General features: G+C 44.2%; 1 protein-coding gene across 3 annotated transcripts in view; it reads right to left on the bottom strand.

Moving 5' to 3' along the window:
* The window catches only part of MAD1L1 (mitotic arrest deficient 1 like 1), a 320,009-nt gene that overhangs the window by 223,633 nt on the left and 74,605 nt on the right, over positions 1 to 21,771 (bottom strand). For 2 of the 3 annotated variants that reach the window (XM_072349472.1, XM_072349475.1), the window contains exon 11: positions 6,320 to 6,464. In XM_072349472.1, the coding sequence (XP_072205573.1) occupies positions 6,320 to 6,464 (145 nt within the window). Of the gene's footprint in view, positions 1 to 6,319; positions 6,465 to 11,316; positions 11,427 to 21,771 lie in introns of those variants that run through there. The other variant, XM_072349476.1, reaches the window with a different exon arrangement.

The raw sequence follows: 21,771 nt of genomic DNA, 5'->3' as shown, positions 1-21,771 counted from the left end.
AAGGAGCAGCAGAGCAAATCATCTCCAACACAGCTACGTGTGGAGCCAGCTGCCCCAGCTCCAGAAGGTGGTTAGGTGGATTAGGACTGAAATTGGGCACAGGACGCCCACATTTCTGCCTTCTGCTTCTTATCTCAGCAGCGCCCTTTCCACACTTAGTAACTCTTGGCTTAGAAACATCTTGCCATCTTCTCTGTCAAATCCCAACGTGACGCAGCTAAGCAGAACAGAATGTCAAGATCTCCAAGCACAAACTGCTCCTGGTCTGTGCTCATCACGTGGCCTCCATTCCCTGCAGGGCATCATGCCTGTAAGCTGTGAAACACCCAGATAAAGCCCAAGGAGAGTTTTAGGAGCAGAGCAGGATTTTTCAGCTGAATGAATTTATAGTCTGCAAGGGCCCATTAGCAGAAATCAATTAACCCAGAGCCAGGGTTAGACCAACCTGAACCACAGACCATCTCAGCAAGGATAACAGACAACCCTCTGATTCAGAGCACTGCAGGAACCAGGACAGCATGCTTTCACTTCAGATGAACTTACCCAAAATACTCCCAGTGGGTTTGGATTACACAGCAGACAGAAAATCCCTCATATTAAACCCAGATCTCTCCTTCCCACATCACACCAACACAAGGCTGTCAGAGACCACCAAAAGCAAACACAACACTTGGTGTTTCCTCAACCTCACCAGAAGCCAAAGACTCTGAATCTCACTGTCATCACAGAACTGCACGCCTCATAGCACAGCTCCAGACACTCCGACATAAACCATGAGCACAAAGGCAAATGGCTCCAGCTAACAGGGGAGGAGATTTTTCATGAAAGCCTCTGCTACATCTGGCCTGTTAGCCCTCACTCTAAGGATAAAAAAGAAGAAAGAATCCTACAGAAGAGCAGCCTCAATTAAAATTCATGATGTTACTGGATAGTAAAAATTACAATTCAGCAGAGACCCCATTCAGACCCCTCTTACTCTGCAGACAGCAATTACCTCTTTCCTTCCCATCCCACAGCAGCTAATGATCTTCTTTCCCCTTGCTATCATTCCCACCCCATAACAACCAATCGCTTTTTTTTTTCCAGAAACTATTTAAGTGATTAATATAATCAAACTGAAATTAGAGGGTACGGTTCTCAGTCTAAAGGGCTGTTGAGTCCCTTGCAAACACAAGGCCTGTCTTGTCTCCTCCCTTCTTACAGCTATGCAAGATGATCTAAGAGGTACTACCTCGTCCAACAAAACTTGCCTTGCAGAACCACAGATGAGGGGGATTGCTTTAGAATGGATTTCTTTGCAGGCATTACAAAGAAAGACAGCTTCCATGGTTTTATAAAAACCAAGGGAAGGAGAGAGAAGGTGAGCAGAGGATTGGCACAGGCTGGGCTGACAGCAGACAGCAATCATGTGGAGGCTGGCAGCACAGCTGGGGATGCATCAATAATGGAACTGCTTAAATGATGCGCATGGAGTCATGATGTGGGTTGAAGAGGCATCATATCCTATCAGCCAGGGAAGGGCATTTGGTACTGCCTGCAGCACGGGGAGCAGCCCTGAGCCCACCCATGTGCCATGTGTGCAGAGCCCAAATGAAGGCTGCTGCAAGGCTTCTGCTTGCCACGCTTCATTCCTACCAGGTGCAACATTTAAAGATAAATGCATATCCCAGGAAAAGGGTTAATTCATCTCCTGCTCCAAACCCCCTGAACTTTCAGATCTTTCCTTGCACTTTCAGATCACTGACCTCCTCCTAAAAACCACAACGTGGAGCCAAATATGACAGAGAAAATGACAGCATTCATTTAAATCTTTACTGATTACAAAACAAAGCAGATGGCAAATCAAGTCGTGAACTCTGCATCTGCCGTGCTTAATGAACAGTTTAATTACCTAGTCCCATTTCTGATGCATCTCTACCATTCTCAGCTCTGGGAGTCAGATCACACTGACTCCTGCAAAGATTATCTCCAGGAACATGTGGTGTGAACAGTCAGCTGGAGTTGGTTCATCAATACTTATCTAATTTCCAGCTTTTATGGTGATGGCCTGAATTATGGCTCAACTGAAACAGATTTCCCATCAGATCACACGATTGGGTTGAAGGCTCAGAAAACAGAATGGGATTTCTCAGCCTCTTCTGAGGGCAGTGGAGAACACAGGGGCAGGCAAACACAGCGAAACAACAGCACACACGCAGTCAGATTCACTCATGGGCTGCGTTGTGCCTCACATGAGTGTGCTGGAAGCAAATAGGACAGCACACGTTCATAAAGTCTACGACCTGGGAAGCAAATTGGACTCATTTGGGATAAGTTATAAGGAGTCGCTGAAGCTGTGCTCCTTATTTTGAGATCCTGTGAGCAGATATGCAAGAGCTTCCCACAAAGGACCAGGCGCCTGCAGAAAGCAAGCAGGGGATTTGGTCCCAGGTCAAACCCACTGTACATGCCTGGGGTTCTTCTCGCTCTGTAGCCTCACATGGGTATGTCCAACCTACTTTGTTCACTGAAGATACAGCTAAGAATAAGAATAAATGATTGACTGCACGCACACAAGAGAGGAGTGACACGGCTGAACCATCACAGCAGCTAAGTAACAAATTCAGATTGGGACTGATCCGTGACCTGGTAGAAAGCACATGAGAGGAGGAGGAAACAGTCCTCCACAGATCCACACAAACCAACTGTCCACCTCTCACAGCAGAAGATCTGGGAATCCCTTTTCATGCCTTCACTGCTTTTCTCCAACTTCCCTTCTGCTCCACGTGGTCTGTTTGTGCCCCTGAAAGCTGCCCTCTGGGAACAAACACACCAGAGCTTTGTGCTCATTTAATACAGGCTCAATGAGCTGCTTGACCCCAGATAAGGATCTTCTGAAGGGGTTTTTCATTTCAGGATTGCTCCATGTCACAGGAAACTACCCAAGAGATTCAAATTTTAGTCATTCAATAGCAACATTGATTACTTTTAATAGCTTACACCAGAAAGATCACGAGCGGAAAGCTCCCTGAAAAGAGAAATACTCACAAGCTCAAATCAAATACAGAGCTGTGGGTAAACACAATACACAAAGCCAATATAGACATAGATTAAATGGGAAAAAAGGACAGGGTCCTTCCCCAGCACTTCACAGATCTCCTACTACTGCTGTGTTGGGCCGACATCGTGTAATAACGCCAAGATAAAAGAGTTCTCTAAAGTGAGAGAAACCAAAGCAAAAAGACAGCACAACAGACAGCAAATCCAGCCAGGTGGATGTCTAACAGAGCGAGTGAATACATCCCTTCAGACATTAATTTCTTTCTCATTACCCTAAGCGAGCAGACTGACACTCCGGGAAATGCCTTCAAGCCATCAGCATCTGAAAATCTCCCAGGTGTCCAAGCCTAGGCTCTCATCTCACTGAAAACACATCTATCAGAAAGCTTCAAGTACTGCCTCGATCTACAAGATACACATGAGAAAGTGATCAACGAACACGCTCTAAACAGCAGTTTGTCAACAGTAATAACCAGGATGCACGTCCTGCCCCACTCTGCTGTCAGAGGTGGAATTAATCGGGCTAGATCACTGAACAAGTATGTCAAAGGCTGGAGAACGCTGTTCTTTGAGACAGTCAGGGAAGAGTTGTAAAGCCTCATAGAAGTACCCTAGATTGACAACTGTGCCTATTCCAAACAGTAAACCAAGTGGAAATGTCCGAATAAGGTCAAGAAAGCCCAAAAGAAGCAAATGAGGCAAGGAAGCAAGCAATGGAGGGAGAAGTTCAATGTGCCGAAATGGGAATATAAGAGCAACCAAGTAAAACAGAGTCTGTGGCAAGTAGAAAATGAAGCAGACTGAACAAGACAGGCAATCCACAAAAGTCAGAAAATATTGCTTGAATCTCGAGACAAAATTCAATAGCCATAAAATCTGAGAAGGAATCAGATCGGCAAAGCAAATGTCATCTGAAGAGAGAATGTTTATAACTAAAATATTAGGTATTGCCGTTATCAAATGAAGAACGGCTTATCATTTTCTATTGATCTTTTAAAATGCATTCAAGACCTGAGACTTCCAGGTTACAATTTGATCCCAGGGAACAGATAGCTGTTACTGGATGAAACATGCACTGTTAAACGTGTCTGAAGTCTTTCAGTCCTTATTTGCTCAGAATACAGGAGCACGCTCACTGCCCTACCGGAGGGTCAAACATACACAAATGCAAAACCCACAGTATCAGAAGCAGTGGTGATTCAATCATATATATAATAGCCTCTCCCAAATTAGATTTTCACAGTCCTATTTAACAAGACAAAGACTCAATAGAGAGAGCTCATCTTTTCCATTCTCAATTTACATAGACGGAAGCACACTATACTACTGATGCCACTAATTAGATGATTAAATACCATTCTAGGTGATATGCTTTCAATGTAAAATAATTCTTTTTAACAGGCAGTATATTTGCCCAATCTCATTTTAAATCACAATATCGTGCTTTTTTTAATTAAATGAAATTCCTCCTTCTGATTTCGCATGAGAGAGCAACCAGTGGGAGAAGCAGTGCCAGGAGGAGATTGCCCAAGTACCAGCACGCACGTACTCCTTCACAAAGGACTCCTAGCATTCCCTGGATGGAATATAAATTTTCAGAGAACAGCAAAGTCTTTATTCCTTTAAAGCAGGGCAGTGGAGGAATCACTCAGCATACTGAAAACTTTCACTGACAAAGTACGAGTTTATTTGCTGTGGTCTGATCAAGGACATTTCCAACTTTTCCTCTATTTCTGAGGTGAAGGGAATAGTGAACAAATACAGGGCTCTATTGTATATATTAGAGTCCAATCCATTACATGACAAAGTACTATTGTGTTTTTGGTCCAGTAATTAAAGAAGTAATGATAGCAAAGTTATTTCGTCTTCATTGAGAAAACAGATTTCTGCTGTTAACTTATTTCCAGTTATCAAAGGGAATAGTTCAGAAGCCATCTGAGAAACTTCCTTTAGAGCTGAGCAGCCTGGTGCCACACTGCACAGCTGAGAAGGCTGTAAAGGCTTTTTATCAGGCTCAGCATTCACCTGCGTCACAACCAGCCACATCAGTATCAAACCAGAACAACATGGAGGGCCGGCTGCTGCTGAGATGAAATGCCTTTTTCTAAGCAGCTTTTGCCCAACCATCCTGACTGCAATGCTGCCTTGATGCAAAGGCAATACCAGCTGTCCTCACTTACAAGACTCCTCATGGCACCAAATTCTGCAGTCAGAAGTGGTGAAAAAACATCCTCCTGTCAAACAGTTGCTTCCTGCTCCTTGAGGTCCTGCAAAGCATCCACTACAAACTCCTTGGCTCAACACCAACACAGAGTTAAACAGAACTGAGTGCAGAGCAAATAAAACCAAACAAAAAGCTTTACTCGACACTGAAAATTAAAGCCTAAAGCACTACCAACAGACGAGCTCCTTTTCTGCTTGCTCAGACACTCCCATAGCAGCACCTTCTTCCCTGTGCATGACGACGTGTCTGGCTGCTTCTCTCACCCCAACTTCTCCAGTCTGACCTTATACACACGCATAAGCTTACCTACGTGAGCAGCTTGATGATATCAGGCAGATTGCTTTAGATGAGTGAAGTTTTGTAAGGAATATTATTGAAAGTGAAGTCCATATCATTCTTACTAGAAAGAATTATTATTCCCTTTGGGGAAAGAGCTCCCTTGGAATTTAATATAACGTTTTTCAATGCTCTCCAGACTCGAAAATTATTGTATAGAATTTCATCAGGGAAGCACACCTGATATAGGATAATGCACTTTTTTGAAATATCCTATAGAAAGAATCTTAAAACATATTTTCAATTTACTGGTCTAGTGCCTGCCATTATATCTGAACAGACTTTCAGCGTTAGAGGAAGGCGACTCTCTTACTCTGTAAATTGTTTTTCCTCAGGAACAGTTGACAGGGTGCAGTCATTTCGTTCTCTTTAGGAAAGGAGGTGAGGCAGCAAAAGCCTTTATAAATTCCCCTCGGTGGCTCGAAACACTCTGGAGACAACATGATTCAATTCCCTGCCCTCGCACAAATGTCATGCCTGAGACTAAGCCACAGATTGCCAACAGAGCAGGAGCCCAGATGGAGGAGCACACTAACAAAGCCTTACAACACACTCATACCTTTATCCCATTGCAGCCCTGAAGACAAGTTTCACATCACTTTTACAGCATCTGCCACGCAAAGCCCCCAGAGCAACTTAGCGGTACTGGAGTGAACACAGAAGAAACACCTAGAGCAAAGAATAAGGACACGCTTCTACTGACATCATCCGGACCCTCACCTTGGTGAGCAGCAGCACACGTTTCTGCAGCCGCCTGACCAGGGCCTCGTGCTGCTCACGCTTCTTCTTCTCATCCAAGAGCTGGCTCTGGATCTGTAGAATTTCCTCCTGCAGCTGCTGCCGGGCCTTCTCCAGTATTCGGGCACTAGGGAAGATAACACAGGCTTGTGAAATCCTGACCAATTAATCGGAAAGACCACAGAAAAGCACCACACAGCAGCAGGACACCGGAGCTGCTGCCATGTCCTGTTACAGCTGCACTGCCGAAATCATGAGTGGCTGCAGCCTCCCTGTCAGCTTTTCTCAGAAGAAGATAGGACAGAACCATGCCAGTGTCGGACGTCTTGTTCAGCATAAGAGGTTATATACAAGGCATTATAAACATATACAAGGCATTCAATTGATTGCGTATCTATTTCAAAATCAGTTTGAGAAGACAGCTCATCTTCAACAAACAAGATCTTGGTTCCTACTGCATCTTTTCCTTTTCTTTTTTTCCCTTCTCCCAACAAAGTAAAAGCAAAATGGAGGTTTAGTATGATCTGCTTTGAGAGAAAGATAATATTCATCTTGTAATCATAGCCACCACCTGCATTTGCTCTTTCCAGCAACCTATGTTGAAAGATAAATGTCTTCTAAGGCAGTTAACACTCAGTTTGCAGTGTGGACATGACTCTCAATTAAACCAGAAGAATTTGGCTCCCCATCACTTTAAGGCACTGCTTAGATAAATCTCAAAGAGAACACTGCCTTAAAAGACTCTCAGTTTAAATTAAGTACATCCTGCACTGCCGGGTCATTGAATTGTACCAGGGAAATTTATGTAGGAATTCACTAAAATCCCCAAGCAGCTATTCTGCAACCTCGAAATTCCTCTCCTTGAAGACAAACGTGTGTATTAAAACATTGGGTGAATAAGGAAAACGTGAAAGACTCCAGTTCAACCTGAAGTCATTCAGAAACCAATTTAACAACCAAGGACTGTGAAATCGACTCTTCCTCATTGTATTCTGGTGGGAAAGTTTAACAGCGCTAAATCTGCATTTGAAAATGGATAATTTAATTAGCAGGATACCATTACATCCTTGGTTCTGTTTTAATTGGTCAATTAAAAAGGGAATCTGTGCCCACAGACATTACCTACAGTGATGGAACATGAGGCAACAGCAACCTTGCACTGAATGCTCCTTATCCATCACAACTCAGCAGACGCCTCAAGTTCAATATTGTGGACCAGCCTTGTTCTTGTTCAACAGTGCAAGAATTCCACAGGCTAACAGAGATAATTAACTGCTGACACATTCTATAGAACCGATCTATATTTAGAAGATTCTACGAAGTCAATATCTAAAGTTGACAAACAGATTGAGACCTCGTATTGTGTATATCAGATAAAACTATGTGGTAGAATTAAGATGCCAAACGTTACAAGCACATACAAGCAGTTTAGGCAGTTACACACAGCAGTTAAAGTTACCATCTCCTAGTACACTTCCTATAAATGCTGAGCAAACTGATGGGTTCACATCACGCTGACATTTGGACAGAAAAATGAGACACGATGGGTTTCCTTCTTGAAATAGCAAATAATGATTGAAATTCAGACCTCGTGGATAGCTCAGGCATTCAGTGATGTTTCTAACTGGCTTGGAAAAGAATTGCTTAAATACATGGGGAAAGTTAAGCAAAGGGAAACAAATGGGCAATTTCCTCAGCTGTGGCATGGCACTTGGAAAGAACACCATCTTCTGTTTATGTTTCAGACTGAGCTAAATGTGATGTTCATGTAGATAGAATTTAAATGCCAGAGATGTCTGAAAGCAGCGACAATACTTAAACTCTCAGAACTGACTCTGCTAACACAGGTTTCCTTAAGATGAGAAGTGTGAAATTCAGCTTCCTTACAACTCTTCACACCATGCCAAAGCAAATTATTGAGATCCTTTCTTCCCCTCTTGGGACAGACTGATAATCCTTCCAGAAACTGCACCAAATACAACAAAAGCCATCTCTATGGAAAAAAAATAATAACCCAAAAAGAAAGTTCTATTCCTTAGTGACACAAGGCAGGATCTGAATGCAGGTACCCAGCAGCAGCAAGTACCAATCCAGGCAGACCTGGGCTCTTCTCTTCCACACCAGTGACACCTATGGCTTTTCAAAAGCAAATGCTTGCTCAAACCAAACATTTAGAAAGATGGAAATAAGCTCAAAGTTCTCCATTCAACGTAAGCGTGGAGAACTGGCAATTTTTAGAAACCTCTGCCAGTTCAAAGTAAACCTTTTAAGCCGTAAGGAGAAAAAAGTCATTTCTGTTTATCAGCCTGTTAATGTTCCCTGCTCCACATCCTAGTGAATGAGATGCCAACATCGTTCTGTTCCGAGCTCTTGAGACTCCTCATATTTTGCTTTTCCCTTCTGTAATCCACTTTAATGTAATCTTAATGATAAAACTTCCTTTTCCAGAATGTTCTTTGAAAGACTGAGAACAATGACAGCAGACAGCGAATACTGAAGCTGGAAGATACATTTTAATAATTCGCCTCAAAAGAAAACATTACAAAAGCAGCTCTCAGCTTCCCGCAGCCCCAGTGACACGTGGAACATTACTCGAACCACTCCATCCTTTCAGTAACCAACTCACCACCAGGCGGGCACTGAGAAAATAACAGGGGAAGCAGAGGGGATGCCATAAGCTCTCTGTTTGTCAGCCTGAGAGGGAAAGCAGACATCTATGTGCAGCAGCACAGGGGCAGACGGAAGAGGAACAGTGTCTGGTCACACTGCAGCTGAGGAAGAGCACGGCCCCGTGCACCTAGCAGGGACAAGTGCCAGAGAGGAGGATGGCTCCAAAGTGAATATGCTGGGGGGAATTGGAGCGTGGATGGGAAGAACAGCAGAGAAGCACAGGTGGAAAAGAACGACAGTGCTGCTGCACGTGTGTAACAGTCACAGTGCAGCTATCAGCATCACCACACAGAACTAAATAAAAAGCTCGGCGCACAAGCTAATGAGGCAAAAGAAAAGGAAGGGAGATTGCTTTGTACCAATAGCTGAGGCCTGACAACTCGCATCCTTCTCTCCATGCCCACGCATTTATAGACAGCACACAGACATTCACTGCACCAGCAACTGAGAAACAGGGATGGAATAAAAATGTAATTTTTCATTCCAGCTCTCCTCAAGTTTCCAAAACCAACGTGAAGGCACAGACAGCACGAGGGTAACTCCATGTGCCTTCCTGTTGCCCAGCAAGAAGCAGAACAGTGTGCCCATGGCCTCCCTGGAGGCAATGCCCTCAGCCTCCATTCTCAGCACCAACCTCCCCCTACAGCTTCTGTCTCTCCTTCAGTTTAGAGAGCCCAAAGATACGTGGCACACATGGGCAAACAACTCACACTTACATAGAATATGGGAAATAAAAGGTGAGGGTCTGGCAAAATAAAAAGCTTTTTCATCTTATGTTAAAAAGGGCAGAACTGATCGATTAAATGATGTTACTGAAAAGATGAGGACTGCTGCAGAATGGAGCTGCCAATTAACAAACATAAGGCAGGTAAAAAAAGGAACACATTAGGAAGAAAGAGCCCTATGAAATACTGCTACAGAAAATACTACAGGGAACAGAACCTACACGGTCAGTAGGAAAACAGCTTTGTTTCTGGGAGGAATTTTTCCCAAGCCTTCAGCAAACACCTGCAAACTTTCTCTTGGCTCCTACTTTGTGCCTTCTCAGAGATCTTTATGTATCTCACGCTCATTGGGCTTCCATGAATCAAAAATCACTCAAAGATAAGCAGCTCCTACGTCACATTGCTGCTCTACCTGCAAGTCCTGCGCCAGACTGTAATTACAATGAGGGAACAACACAAAGAATTATTTTGCTTGTAAGGAGAGATGAAATGAGTGAGGAGCAGGCAGATGTTGGGAGCTTTATTGGTACACTGATAGCACATTTTATCACTGAGGCGGCATTTAATTTTACTCCCCAACCAGCAGCATAAATATCAGGCTCAGAACTTCAGTTCCTTTAAAGTGAAGCTACAGATCAGAAATAAGACCAATTTTATGTCCTGGCGGCAGCACGATGGCTTTAATGGACTGTCAGGAGGTCGGATTGACTCAGAGGACACACCAGGGCCCCCTCCCTCCCCATCCAGGTGGGCACACACAGCACAGCATCCCCACAGCTCTGCTGCCACAGCACAGCTTCACCTTGGGAGGATTTAATCAAGCCCTCAGCATGGGATTTACTGTCATGCTAATAAACACTCTTTCTACATCCACCACCAAGACGAGAATGAAAGCAATGCCTTAATTTAACAATGAATAAGAGACTTCTCTGGCTTGTTTTGATCTTAAGCTGAAAAATGAATAGTTTGCCAAATGCATCCATCATTGATTTCTGAAACTAAAATCTTTCAAGGGTGAGATAACTAGGGGTATTACTGTCCTTTTTCCAAGCCTCTAAACCTCAAGTGTTCAGAAGGCCAAAGCTTCTATTAATGACATTCATTTGGTAAACACAGCTTTTACTGATATTTAAAAACCACTGAACCCACGCTGCCTGTTGGGTGCTTAGTAACTTGATAATGTTACCATCTTCTGTAGAGCCGGCTACAGGAACAAAGTGATAGCTAAACAGACAAAGTGATTTATAGCAGCTTACGTACACAGATCTATTAAGGGCTTTTGCTACATCTGAATACTCACTGCTCGTGTTATGAATCAACATCCTGACCCAAACTTACTCTTCTGTTTGCAGTGTCTGGTGGAGGAATACATACCGAGTATCCTTAATGATGTGGAAGCAATTAAAGCAGAAGCTAGAAAACCAACAGTTCTCTACAACTATTAGCACGTCGTGCGTATCATCCATCTCTGGATCATGATTTTGTCTACGGCATTTGGCAATTACAGACTGCCTGTTTTTAAAGAGCATTCACTGATAAGGATTTTCCACTCCTACTCTGAGATAAGAATAACCCCCACCTTACCAGTTTCAGAAGTTCACTGCAGAGAACTGGGAACATGCTGCAACAACGCCTTACGACAACAGGCTGATACAGCCAAGATTCACTGCACTGTTTGAACTACAGTGAGCTGTGAGCAGAACAGCTCCGTTCTGGTTATTTCAATGGGAGAGCTGTGCTCATTTGATCCTTCCGCAGGTTCTACTTTTCGCTCTCATGGCAAGTCCAGCTGGCGCTGAAGGTCAGGCAATAGGCCAAGCACCAAACAACAGCAGTGTCTGCTCCCTTCCCCAACAGACCACATTATCTTGCTGGGAACAGCCAGAGCAGCCCGTGGAAGACAAGAAATGCAAGGAAGAAAACTACTGGAGAAAGGAAACCGCTGGGGAGAGAGGAAAAACAAAAGCACCAAGGAAGAATATTGAAAGAACCTTTTCTCCAGCCAGGATCCAAGCTTCCTCTCTGCAGCTGGCTTTATTTACATCATCTAATTCAGATTCTACATGCTTTGAAGTGCTACTGCACTTTTTTCTTTGGAAAACAAAAATCACAACAACTGAAACAAAACAGGGGATGAGAAAACCCAAAGATTGAAATAATTACTAATCAAAGGAGAGGCCTGTACATGGGATGGTGAAGTCACTGGCCAGCTTTACCCAGTAATTTCTCTTCCTGCCAGCTCTGATGAGTTTTATATTTCTAACATTTCATCAATTTGAATCACCAAATTCAATTTGCATTCACAGATAAACAGAGAGGGAATAATAAATACTCTCATCTGACCTTGAAGAGTGAGACAGAAAATTGCCCTCCATGATTTCATTTCAATCCGAACCATAATGAATAATGCAGTTGGCCCCATCAGTTACCAATCTATAATCATTTGTGGGCTGGATGAGCTCACATCCATGCCTAAATATGACCGAGGAAAACTTCTCACAGTTTTTGTACCAGTCTTTTCCTGCTTCCCCCTCTTTACTCAGTCAATGCATTGGTCCCTGTGCTTCCCCACCAGCCTTGCTCACCCCCTACTGTAAGTGCCTGAAGGATTCAGATTTCTTGCACAAGTGAGGTGAGTGTGCAGCACAGTTATCTGCTCCATCCAGTTCAGTACTGTGTGTGCTGTAAAGGTTTTCCCATGAATGCTCTAATCTGGGGAGGATCCTCCATCCCAGCAAGCTGCGTGCCTGACTCTACAGTCTGGGCATGAAGAGCAGAAACATGGCACAGACAGCAAGAGTGTCTACCAGTACTTCTGGTGGCTGCTCTACAGCCAAACCAACCCTTCCTGTGAGAGAAGAGTCATTTGGGAACAGGCAGCACGAGAGCTGCAAAGGATAAAGGAAAAGGATTAATAGAGAGGAGTGAAAGAAGGGAAATTTGCTTGAAGCAGGGAAATGAAGTGAGATGGAGAACGGCTGTGCTGAGCAAACTTGTCAGCAAACAAAAACGCTGAAATTCTAGGCTCTTGACAGTTAGATAATAGCTTATCTTAATAAATAAAGAGCATCGAAGTATTTAGATGAGAAAAACAAAACATTAAACTCTCCATTGCAATATAACAAGCGAGACCTCACACTCATGACTCACTACAGCTTTGGGAAGCTTCTACAGATGTTTCCAATGACCTTTTCCAATGAGAGCTCATTTCCAGTGTGCATTACCATACTCCACAGTGAAACGAGCAGAGTATATTACTGTTCAGACACACTATTTTCTGTACACATGAATTTCAGAATACCTGAATGAACTTACAGAGGGCAATATTTCTTGCAGAGCAACCCAGTGCTGAACCCCAGCTTAGGCCTCATTAGAATTCCAAGCTGTGGCTCAGCCTTTGAGCAACACGCTTTTGGCAGTAAAAACCTGTCCAGGCTTTCACTGGGAACTCATGAGAGAATTCGTAATGGACACTTGTTGACAACAAATAAACCTAGAGAATTAAGTATTAGCCCTGGCACATACCAATGGACATTGGTGCAGATAAAAGGAAAAGAAGGGCAAAGAAACCACTCAGCTGCCCCTTATAATGGCTCCAACACATTGCTGCTCTTGGCCCTTCCTTCCCACACACACCAATGTAGCTTTATCTCCTATCTGCCTCCCACCCACTTTGACTCAGCTTGCATCAAAGCAGTCTAGCATGATACAAGCTACACTAAGTAGAGCATTAGAAAAGACCTGGCAATTATTAAAAGTATATTGGATGCGCATTAAGACTGCAAAGGTCTTAAAAGTCCCATGCCCAAATAACACGATCTGTAATCATGACTCAGAACAAGAGGCACTGTGTCCCTGGGTGGATCTGTTCTGCCACGCTCTCCCAACAAACCAGGACTGCAAACTGCATCTCCTTTCTGCAGGGCCTCCGCCTCATTTGCTGCTCAATTTGGAAGACTGACAAAGAACAGAAATTGCTTGGAGAGAATGATCTCGCATTAAGGCAACTGGAAGTTTCCCCCCTAGAAATGATTCCTGTCCTCCCCTATTGCAGAGCTCCTATCTGGTGCCACGCACTTGTCAGTGGTAGTCCTCAGGGCTTGGTCCTTAGGTCATTCCTAACTTTGGGCTGGTGAAAGGCACCAACAGCGCAGCTGAAGTCAACAGCAGTCATTCATAACATACCAAATCCTGTTTTTCCTAATAACTGCTTCTAAAGGACAAGTTCTAAACATTCCAGAACGGGATCCCAAGAATAAGGTAATGCTTTCTCCTTGGTTCACATCTGTAACAGGGCTTTCCTAAAAAATAACAAAACATCACAAATATCCATACGTTCAGTCAATGCAATCCACCACCCCTGCCAAGCAGATCAGGAAGCCATACACACAGGGAGCTAAACGAAGACGTGCCATGCAACCAACTCTGGTATCTCCTGAGAGCTCCATCTTGCAGCCCTGATGGTGTCTTCCACTGACTCAGGACATCCTGCTGTCCTTAATCCTACAGCTTTCCATGGCTTTTCCCTACTGCCACCCAGAGACGCCTTATGTGAATCTTCCATGAAACTGTTGACAACATTTCATCTTACCTGCACGGCACAGAGGCATCTTCCCTCCAATTTCCTCCCCCCCCAAATTAACTCAAAGAACCTTCATGCCAATATAAGGCAATAGGAATAAAGCCGTCACTGTGGAAAGAAGTGTCAAAAAGCCTGAATGTAGAGCTTGGTTACATCAATTCTCTTGCATCAGTATTTTTAAATGTTTAATAAAACAATGCTACACGCTATGCAGTCTTTTCGCAACTAATACTTTATACAGAAACCAGTCAGGTGGACGAGAGAATAGTCCTTCTGTGGCAGCTCCATGTTTCAAAATCACTAGATGAGCACAAAGGTCAAATTTGGCAATTTGGGGTGAAGCTGCTACAGGGAAATATATTTAAAGACACAGCAACCAGATCACTTTGGTTTTGTCTCGCTCATAAAACAACAGTTATCAATTAAAGAACACAGGAGCATCACTTTTGTGACTCAGTTGACCCCTAAGACAGCACAAGCACTCATCACTATGTCTTACAGCTTCAGCATGTGTAAGACACACACAGTATTGGCACCTCTTGGCTTATGTGCCTTTAGCAAACTGCCCTTCTCTAATCCCAGCTGTTAAAATAGCAAACAGATCTTCTCTGAGCATTCAGACGTGAACAAGTCCATCGGTAGCTCACTCTGTTTGGAACAGCACAGTTCTGACATCAGCAGTCCACATGTCAGCTGCAGGGTTTGCCACATCTCACAGTACAGCACCTGCACCTGGAGCACTGCGGCTGTACTCAAAGGCAGCAGAACTCATCTCCTCCTTTCCAAGCCACACATCACCACTAAACTCACACAGCAGCCATGGACTCAGCTCGCACCAACACTGCTGGGTGCCAGGCTGCCTTGTTCCCTGGGGAAGTGCTTGGGGGACATTTTGGAGCACTGTGGTTGTCTCAGTGCCCTTTATTTCTCCCTCCTGGGATGTGGAGGAAGAAGCCTTTTAGTACTTCACCATCCTGACACCATTCCCCCCCTCTCCATTGAATGTAGAACAACGATGACCAGTCCCGGTAAATCTTTACTGGACAAGCTCTCATGTCCCTGCAAGACAATACACAGCCCTGCTCCCCACAACTATGAAAAACTGATTTGATGCAGAAAATCAGATATTCAATTGCACTAAAGTCTGCTACAGCTGTCTGCAAAGAATGAAAACAATCATGAGTCTGCAAAATCATGAGTGGCAGGAGGTGAACAAGGAGCTATTGTTCACTGCCTCTTTCAATAGGAGAGCTAAACAAATTAACGGACAGAAATCCATCATGGGCTATTAGCTGCAAAAAGATATCACCTTTGCCTCAAGAAATCCTTAAGCTTTGAACTGAGGAAAAATATGAGAAGTATCACTCTTCATTTGCTCTTTTATTTGACTTCTCCAAAGCTCTTGGCGTTGGTTCAGGCTGATCTCGGCTCTGATTGCCAATCTGGGGAAGGGAGGTGGGAAGGGGCTGCTTACTCTGAATGCACACCAGCAGATCTCATCTAGCTCAAATTTTACTCTGGTGCTCTTTTTTATTGAATTTTCTTGGGTGAGTATGCAGTCATCTCATCTCCCTCATATATGAGTCATATTCAATTTCCAAACTATATATTAGTAGCTGAAAAAAAAAAAAAAGGATGTCTTTTCTCACAGCTCTCGGCTATGGCAGCAAGCAGTCCACCAGTCTGTGCTGCCACAAGCTTCCCATTAGAACAATATTCAAGAATAGCCAATATCTCCTTGTACCCAAGAATCAGGGCTGTATCTCTGTCTGTTCTACTGGAATATACTTGTGTTGAGGTTTTGTCGGCCATTGGAATGGCAATGTGCTCCTGAACTGTTCCGCTCCCATCCTGCACAGCAGCCTCCAGCTCCCCAGGAGTGCAGGGACAGAACCATGCCCAAAGAAGGGAGAGATCTGCATGGGATCTTAACCTTTCAGAGATCCAGATTTTCCAAAGAGCTCTTCTTTAAGGAAAAGTAAGCAAGAAATGATATGAAAACCCAACAGGAATAAAAAATAACACCACGTGCAGTTTTGTATTGTGGCCACCTGCATATAAAACATATCTAGTTTAAAGCCATTTGGAGACACAACCCTTTAAGCACCATCACCACCACCTCCCACCACGCGATGGGCACGCAGAGCATGGCGCTCCTACATTCATCTGTAGCTGTACCAGCCAAACCAAGAAGGTTACGAGCAGAGAACTGAAAAACAAAGAAATACTTGGCAAGGTTGATCGCCCTGGAGCTTTAAGAAATAGCACTGTGGGGTGGGGTTTTTTTGTAGGGTTTTTCTGTATTTTGCTTGTCTGGAGCAGCCCAACACTGCAATGCGCAGCACCAGGACCCTCATGGCCCACATTCAGCGCAGGCACTGTGGCAGCCAGCACATTGCCCATGCTTAGCACTCCCTTCGCCTGCCACCTGCCTTCTGTTATCATCTCCCCTGTTGCCTTGCCCTACCTGGTTAATAAAGCTTATTCGTCCTGTTTATTTCCTTATTGATCCCCCATCCCCTGCATGGGTAAAGGCGTCAATGCAGTTAAGGGCAAACATCTGCTTGGAGACCTCAGCTACTTTCCAAAAGTGCATTTTATTCTCACCGGATAATAAGATTCTGTGGTTAAAAGAGCTTTCAGGTATTGGCATTGTCATAAAACGTTTCTTGTGTCCTACTTCACCAGAGCTGACAAACTCTCCTCTTGCTGTCAGTGGAAAAGAAGCACTTCTAAAGAGCTTCGGATACTTTTGCATTGCAAAGTGAAAAGGAGAAAGTGAGATATTTCAACAATGTTCCATTTCATTCCAAAGCCCCATAAAGAAGAAAGAAAAAAGGGAAGGTTTCCGCACAATCACTGTAACAAGCAAGCAGCTCCCTTATTAATCTCTCCTTCCTCCACATCCCCTGGCTTGGGGGCTTGGAAAGTTGACACTTGACTTGAAAAATGCCAACTCTAAGCAGTTTATTTCCTCTTGAACTTTAAAAGCTGACTGAGACAGAAATGACCTTTAAAAAGGCAGGGTTAGTTCCTGTATGAAATGATAGAAGGACTCTTTGCTTACACAGCACAGCAAGGTACCGAGCAAATCTCCTCCGCAAACAGCCCTTCCTCACCACAGCCAGAGGAACACCACGTTCCATCACAGGAGCAGGGAACATGGCACCTGCTGACCCAACTTCCTTCTATCAAGAGGGGAAGACCCACCATGATAATGCCACAAGTCCCGGCCTTACCCACACACAGAAGAGACACTGCAGGTGTAACAGTTTGAAGATGCAATGGTAGCTACTAGTAATTACTTTCTGCCACACGGGCAGCCAGAAATCAGGCAGAATGTTCTTGTCTGAGGTCCAACCCACAATCAATGCCATCAGATGTCTGAAGAAACACCACATAAGGATTCTGCAGCAATAGGATAACCCTAGGAGTTCTGAGAAAGAAGATGCACAAAGTAAATGCATAGGACACTAGTGGTATGGGAATGCACTGGAGAAATACAGGCGTACTTTATCCTCCGTGCTAAGAATTACTATTATTTCTTCTTTTTTTAAGCATCTTTTCTTTCCCCCCCACTCTTGGCTTTCATCTCCCAAACCACGCTGACTCCGAGAAGCAGAGGACTGACGGAGTTTGGGAATCTCCATCCAAGTATGAAGCATCACTTTGCCATCAGCAGCAATGAAATGCTTCCAATTTACCATCAGCCCACTTACGCAGAAGCACACATTTCATAAAGGGAAGCCCAGGGCTATTCTGTGCAGAATTTACTTTTCCTTTTTTCTCTGGAAGGAACGTACACATCAAACTCACCGAGGCAGACAGAAGAAGTCAAGCCCTGTATAGTCCAGTTTAATTTATAACAATGCATCGCTTCTCTCATTATTCCTAACATTGGGCATCAAGCAACATGCCTTGAGAAAAATTAGTAGGGGAGAAGAGATGGGGAGTGATACTCAGTGATACAGTGAAACTGGAGGCACAACAAAGAGCCACAGCTCTCAGGGGAAAGCTGAGTGGAAACTCAAACGAGGACTCAGCAGCTCAGTGCTGGGGGACACCTGGAAAATTCCTGCCCCTGAATCACCCCCATGCAGTACTGAAGGTAAAGGAGTTTTGTTTTGTATGATGCTGATAGGGGTTTTCCTATGCATGCAATCACCAGAGGTCTCAGAGAAACTTGTTCATTCCATCAGTGCTGGAGGCAGACTCCCATGTCCAACCTCATTCCAACCCCACTTCTTTTCAATGGCCAATTTAACATGGCTTAGCCTCCAAACACTGTTTTTTTGCACACATTGCATAGGAGAATCTAGGCTCCCATGCATAGACAAGCTTTCAAACATTACATGGCAACATGAAAACAGAAAATACGAATACATGCAGTAGGTGTAGAAGTACCACAAAACAGATTTGCCCGACTGTAATACATACCAAACTCAACATTAAAAAATGATAAGAAACTACCATCTTATTTACATGGGAGGTACTTCAAGGTTTCTAACTTGTGCCTGAAGGTTTGAATTAAAGCAACTTGCATCCCAGGGCACTTTTCTTGCAGTAAGTTGCTCTCATGTAGTTGCTTTAAGGACTTTGGTCCCCATGCTTTGGCACAGCCTAACAACCCCTATGGGAGAAAATGGTTATGTGAGCACAGATCAGAAGAATATCTTCAAATGAACCAAGAAAGATGAAGAATTCAATATAAAAGAAGAAAATCTTCAGTTTAAGTTTTATTGGATTTTTGGAAAGACAATAAAGGCAGGGAAAGTGATAGTCTGTCAAACCTGGGACTTCAGATGCTGGTTGTTCAAATACTTCTTATAGTACCTGGGGGTACTGGTGGATGGGATGAGCCAGCCATGTTCCCTCACAGCCCAGAGAGCCAACTGTGCCCTGGGCTGCATCCAAAAAAGCATGGCCAGCAGATTGAGAGAGGTGAGCCTGCCCTTCTACTGTGCTGGTGGGGCCTCACCTGGAGTACTGCACCCACAGTACAGCCCTCAGTACAGGAGAGGCATGGAGACACTGGAGCGCATCCAGAAGAGGGCCACAAATGATCCAAGGGATGGAGCACCTTCTCCTGTGAGGACAAGCTGAGAGCTGGGGCTGTGCAACCTGGAGAAGTAAAGGCTGCAAGGTGACCTGAGAGCAGCCTTCAGTCAAAGGGAGCTGCAGGAAAGAAGGGGACAGACTGTTTAGCAGGGCCTGTGGCAACAGAACAAGGATAAATGGCTACAAGCTCAGAGAGGGGAGATTCAGGTTGGATATAAAGAAAAAGCCTTTTACAGTGAGGGTGGTGAGGCACTGGAACACGTTGCCTACTGATGTGGTTGATGCCCCATCGCTGGAGACCTTCAAGGCACGGCTGGATCAGGCCCTGGACAGCTAGATGGAGCTGTGCTGTCCCTGTGCACTGCAGGGGAGTCAGACCAGATGACCTCTAATGGTCCCCTCCAACTCTAAGGAGTCTACGACTCTATCTTTAATCATAGCATTTAAAATATCTCCAAATGAACATAAATTGAGAAGTCTACTTGGAATCACTTAAATCAATCTAATGAACAGTCAATCAATTTCACTTGAATTCATGAATACATTTGCATTATTGATTTAACAGCTCCAACTATTACTTACTGATAGCATTCAACAACCTGAGAATTATCTGAAAATCCATGAGCACGTTTGCCTGTTACAAACTTCATACAGTGTTTTTTACTGCATTAAGTCAGCTCAAAGCCCAACCTTCTTGATACTCCTTTCTAAATCTAGACAATGATAACCTATCAATCAATCCCCAGTCTGCTTACACTCTCCCTTTTAGGATCTTGGTGTTCCAAGGGAGCCTGCTTTAGGATGGGTTGGACTAGATGACCTGCAGAGCTCCCTCCCAACCCCTATGGTTCTGTGATTGTGAATAACACAATTCCATGATAACAAAGTTGTACTCTGTGATATTTAAGGACTTTTTCAGGCACCCCACTAAAGCCAGTTCAGCACACACCTTACACCTGGCACTTACGTCCTTCCAAAGCCATAACACAGTGTAAACTGCTTTAACAGAGGGCACAAAGGAGAAATCACACCAACTTTACCCAAAACTGAAGATAAAATCCAACCAAGCCCTCAGCATTTACTTTAAATATGGGACATACGTAAATTTCACAGCTTCTATGGCCTAACTTGGTACATTCCCAAGTTCTGCTTTTCTGTGGTGGCTGTCTTTCAAGAATGCTTTTTATTCCTTACAGAAAGCATTAGCAATTTGCTTAGAACAAACATATAAACTCCCTATGTGGTCTTACAAGTTGTTAAAAGAAGACAAAACTGAGTACAAAAATATATCCAATATTTATTCCACGCTTTCCTTTAATTCCACTCAGCCGTCATATCGAATAGCACCAAATCTATCCATGTAAAGCTAATTAACAGCGTCTGTTTTTGCTGACATCCCATGACGAATCCTCCTGCCAGTAGAGAGCCCTGACGAGAGGAACGAACGGATCCACACAGCCACCCCACAGGCACTGCCCGCCTCCCTGCAGCTCCCTGCTGAATCCTCAGCACCGACATCAATCTGACGGCAACTAATTGTGCTTGTTCTCATCACCATCCCAAGCGAGTGGACCCAGGAATCCTACAAGGTGCATTAAGGAAGCTGCACACAGCACAGCTCTGACCTCAGCGGGGAAAATCGGGATTTCTGAGAGGATTACAAGCGCCAGACTCGCAGGGCAGACAGTTTCATTAGAAGAAATTAGTGTGGTTCTGTACCAGATTTAGCGTGAATCGATTAAACAAAACAATCCTGATGTATCTGAGTGGAACCAACTACAAGGCTCTGCAGGAGATCGGCATTCCTAGAAATCAATCCCAAAATTCAATGCCTCCAAAAAAGTAAGGCAAAACAGCTACTGATTACATTTAATAGCATAGCAGTAGATCTAAATGTAAATGGAAGGAAAAGCAGGCTGCAAATAAATACGGGACTGTAATAGCTGTGAACACCTCGCCTTTAGGAACACTTAATTTATTTGTAAAGGCAGCTTCTGAGCCTCCTGCCTGCTCCCCTCTGGGTCCCATAAACTGCAACTGTGTTAACATAAAGCTGAGCCTGCCTCCAAAGAGCAGCTGAGTGGCTCAGTTCCCATTCTGATCTCCACGTGGAGGTCATATCTCAAAGCAGGCTATTCCCACACCCCTCCGGGCTGAGCACAGTGAGCACGCTGCAGGCTTACCTCTCCCTCTCATGACCAACTCAGGCAAGGCTGCAGTCCAAATCAGTACAAAGCAGGCACCGTATTTGCTCATCCAGCCACTGCGGCTCTTCAAGCATCCTAAACTTATTAAATGCAGAGCTCATGCCTGGGCTACCTGTTGAACGTGTAATCTTTGCTTAGGTTTCACACATGGCATCGCCATATTTTCAGCTATCTCCTTATGGCCCGCTCCAA

The sequence above is a fragment of the Excalfactoria chinensis genome, chromosome 14, assembly GCF_039878825.1.
Source record: "Excalfactoria chinensis isolate bCotChi1 chromosome 14, bCotChi1.hap2, whole genome shotgun sequence".
Lineage (NCBI taxonomy): Eukaryota > Metazoa > Chordata > Aves > Galliformes > Phasianidae > Excalfactoria > Excalfactoria chinensis.
Note: the sequence above shows the minus strand (reverse complement) of the source record. Positions and strands in the feature narration are given on the sequence as shown.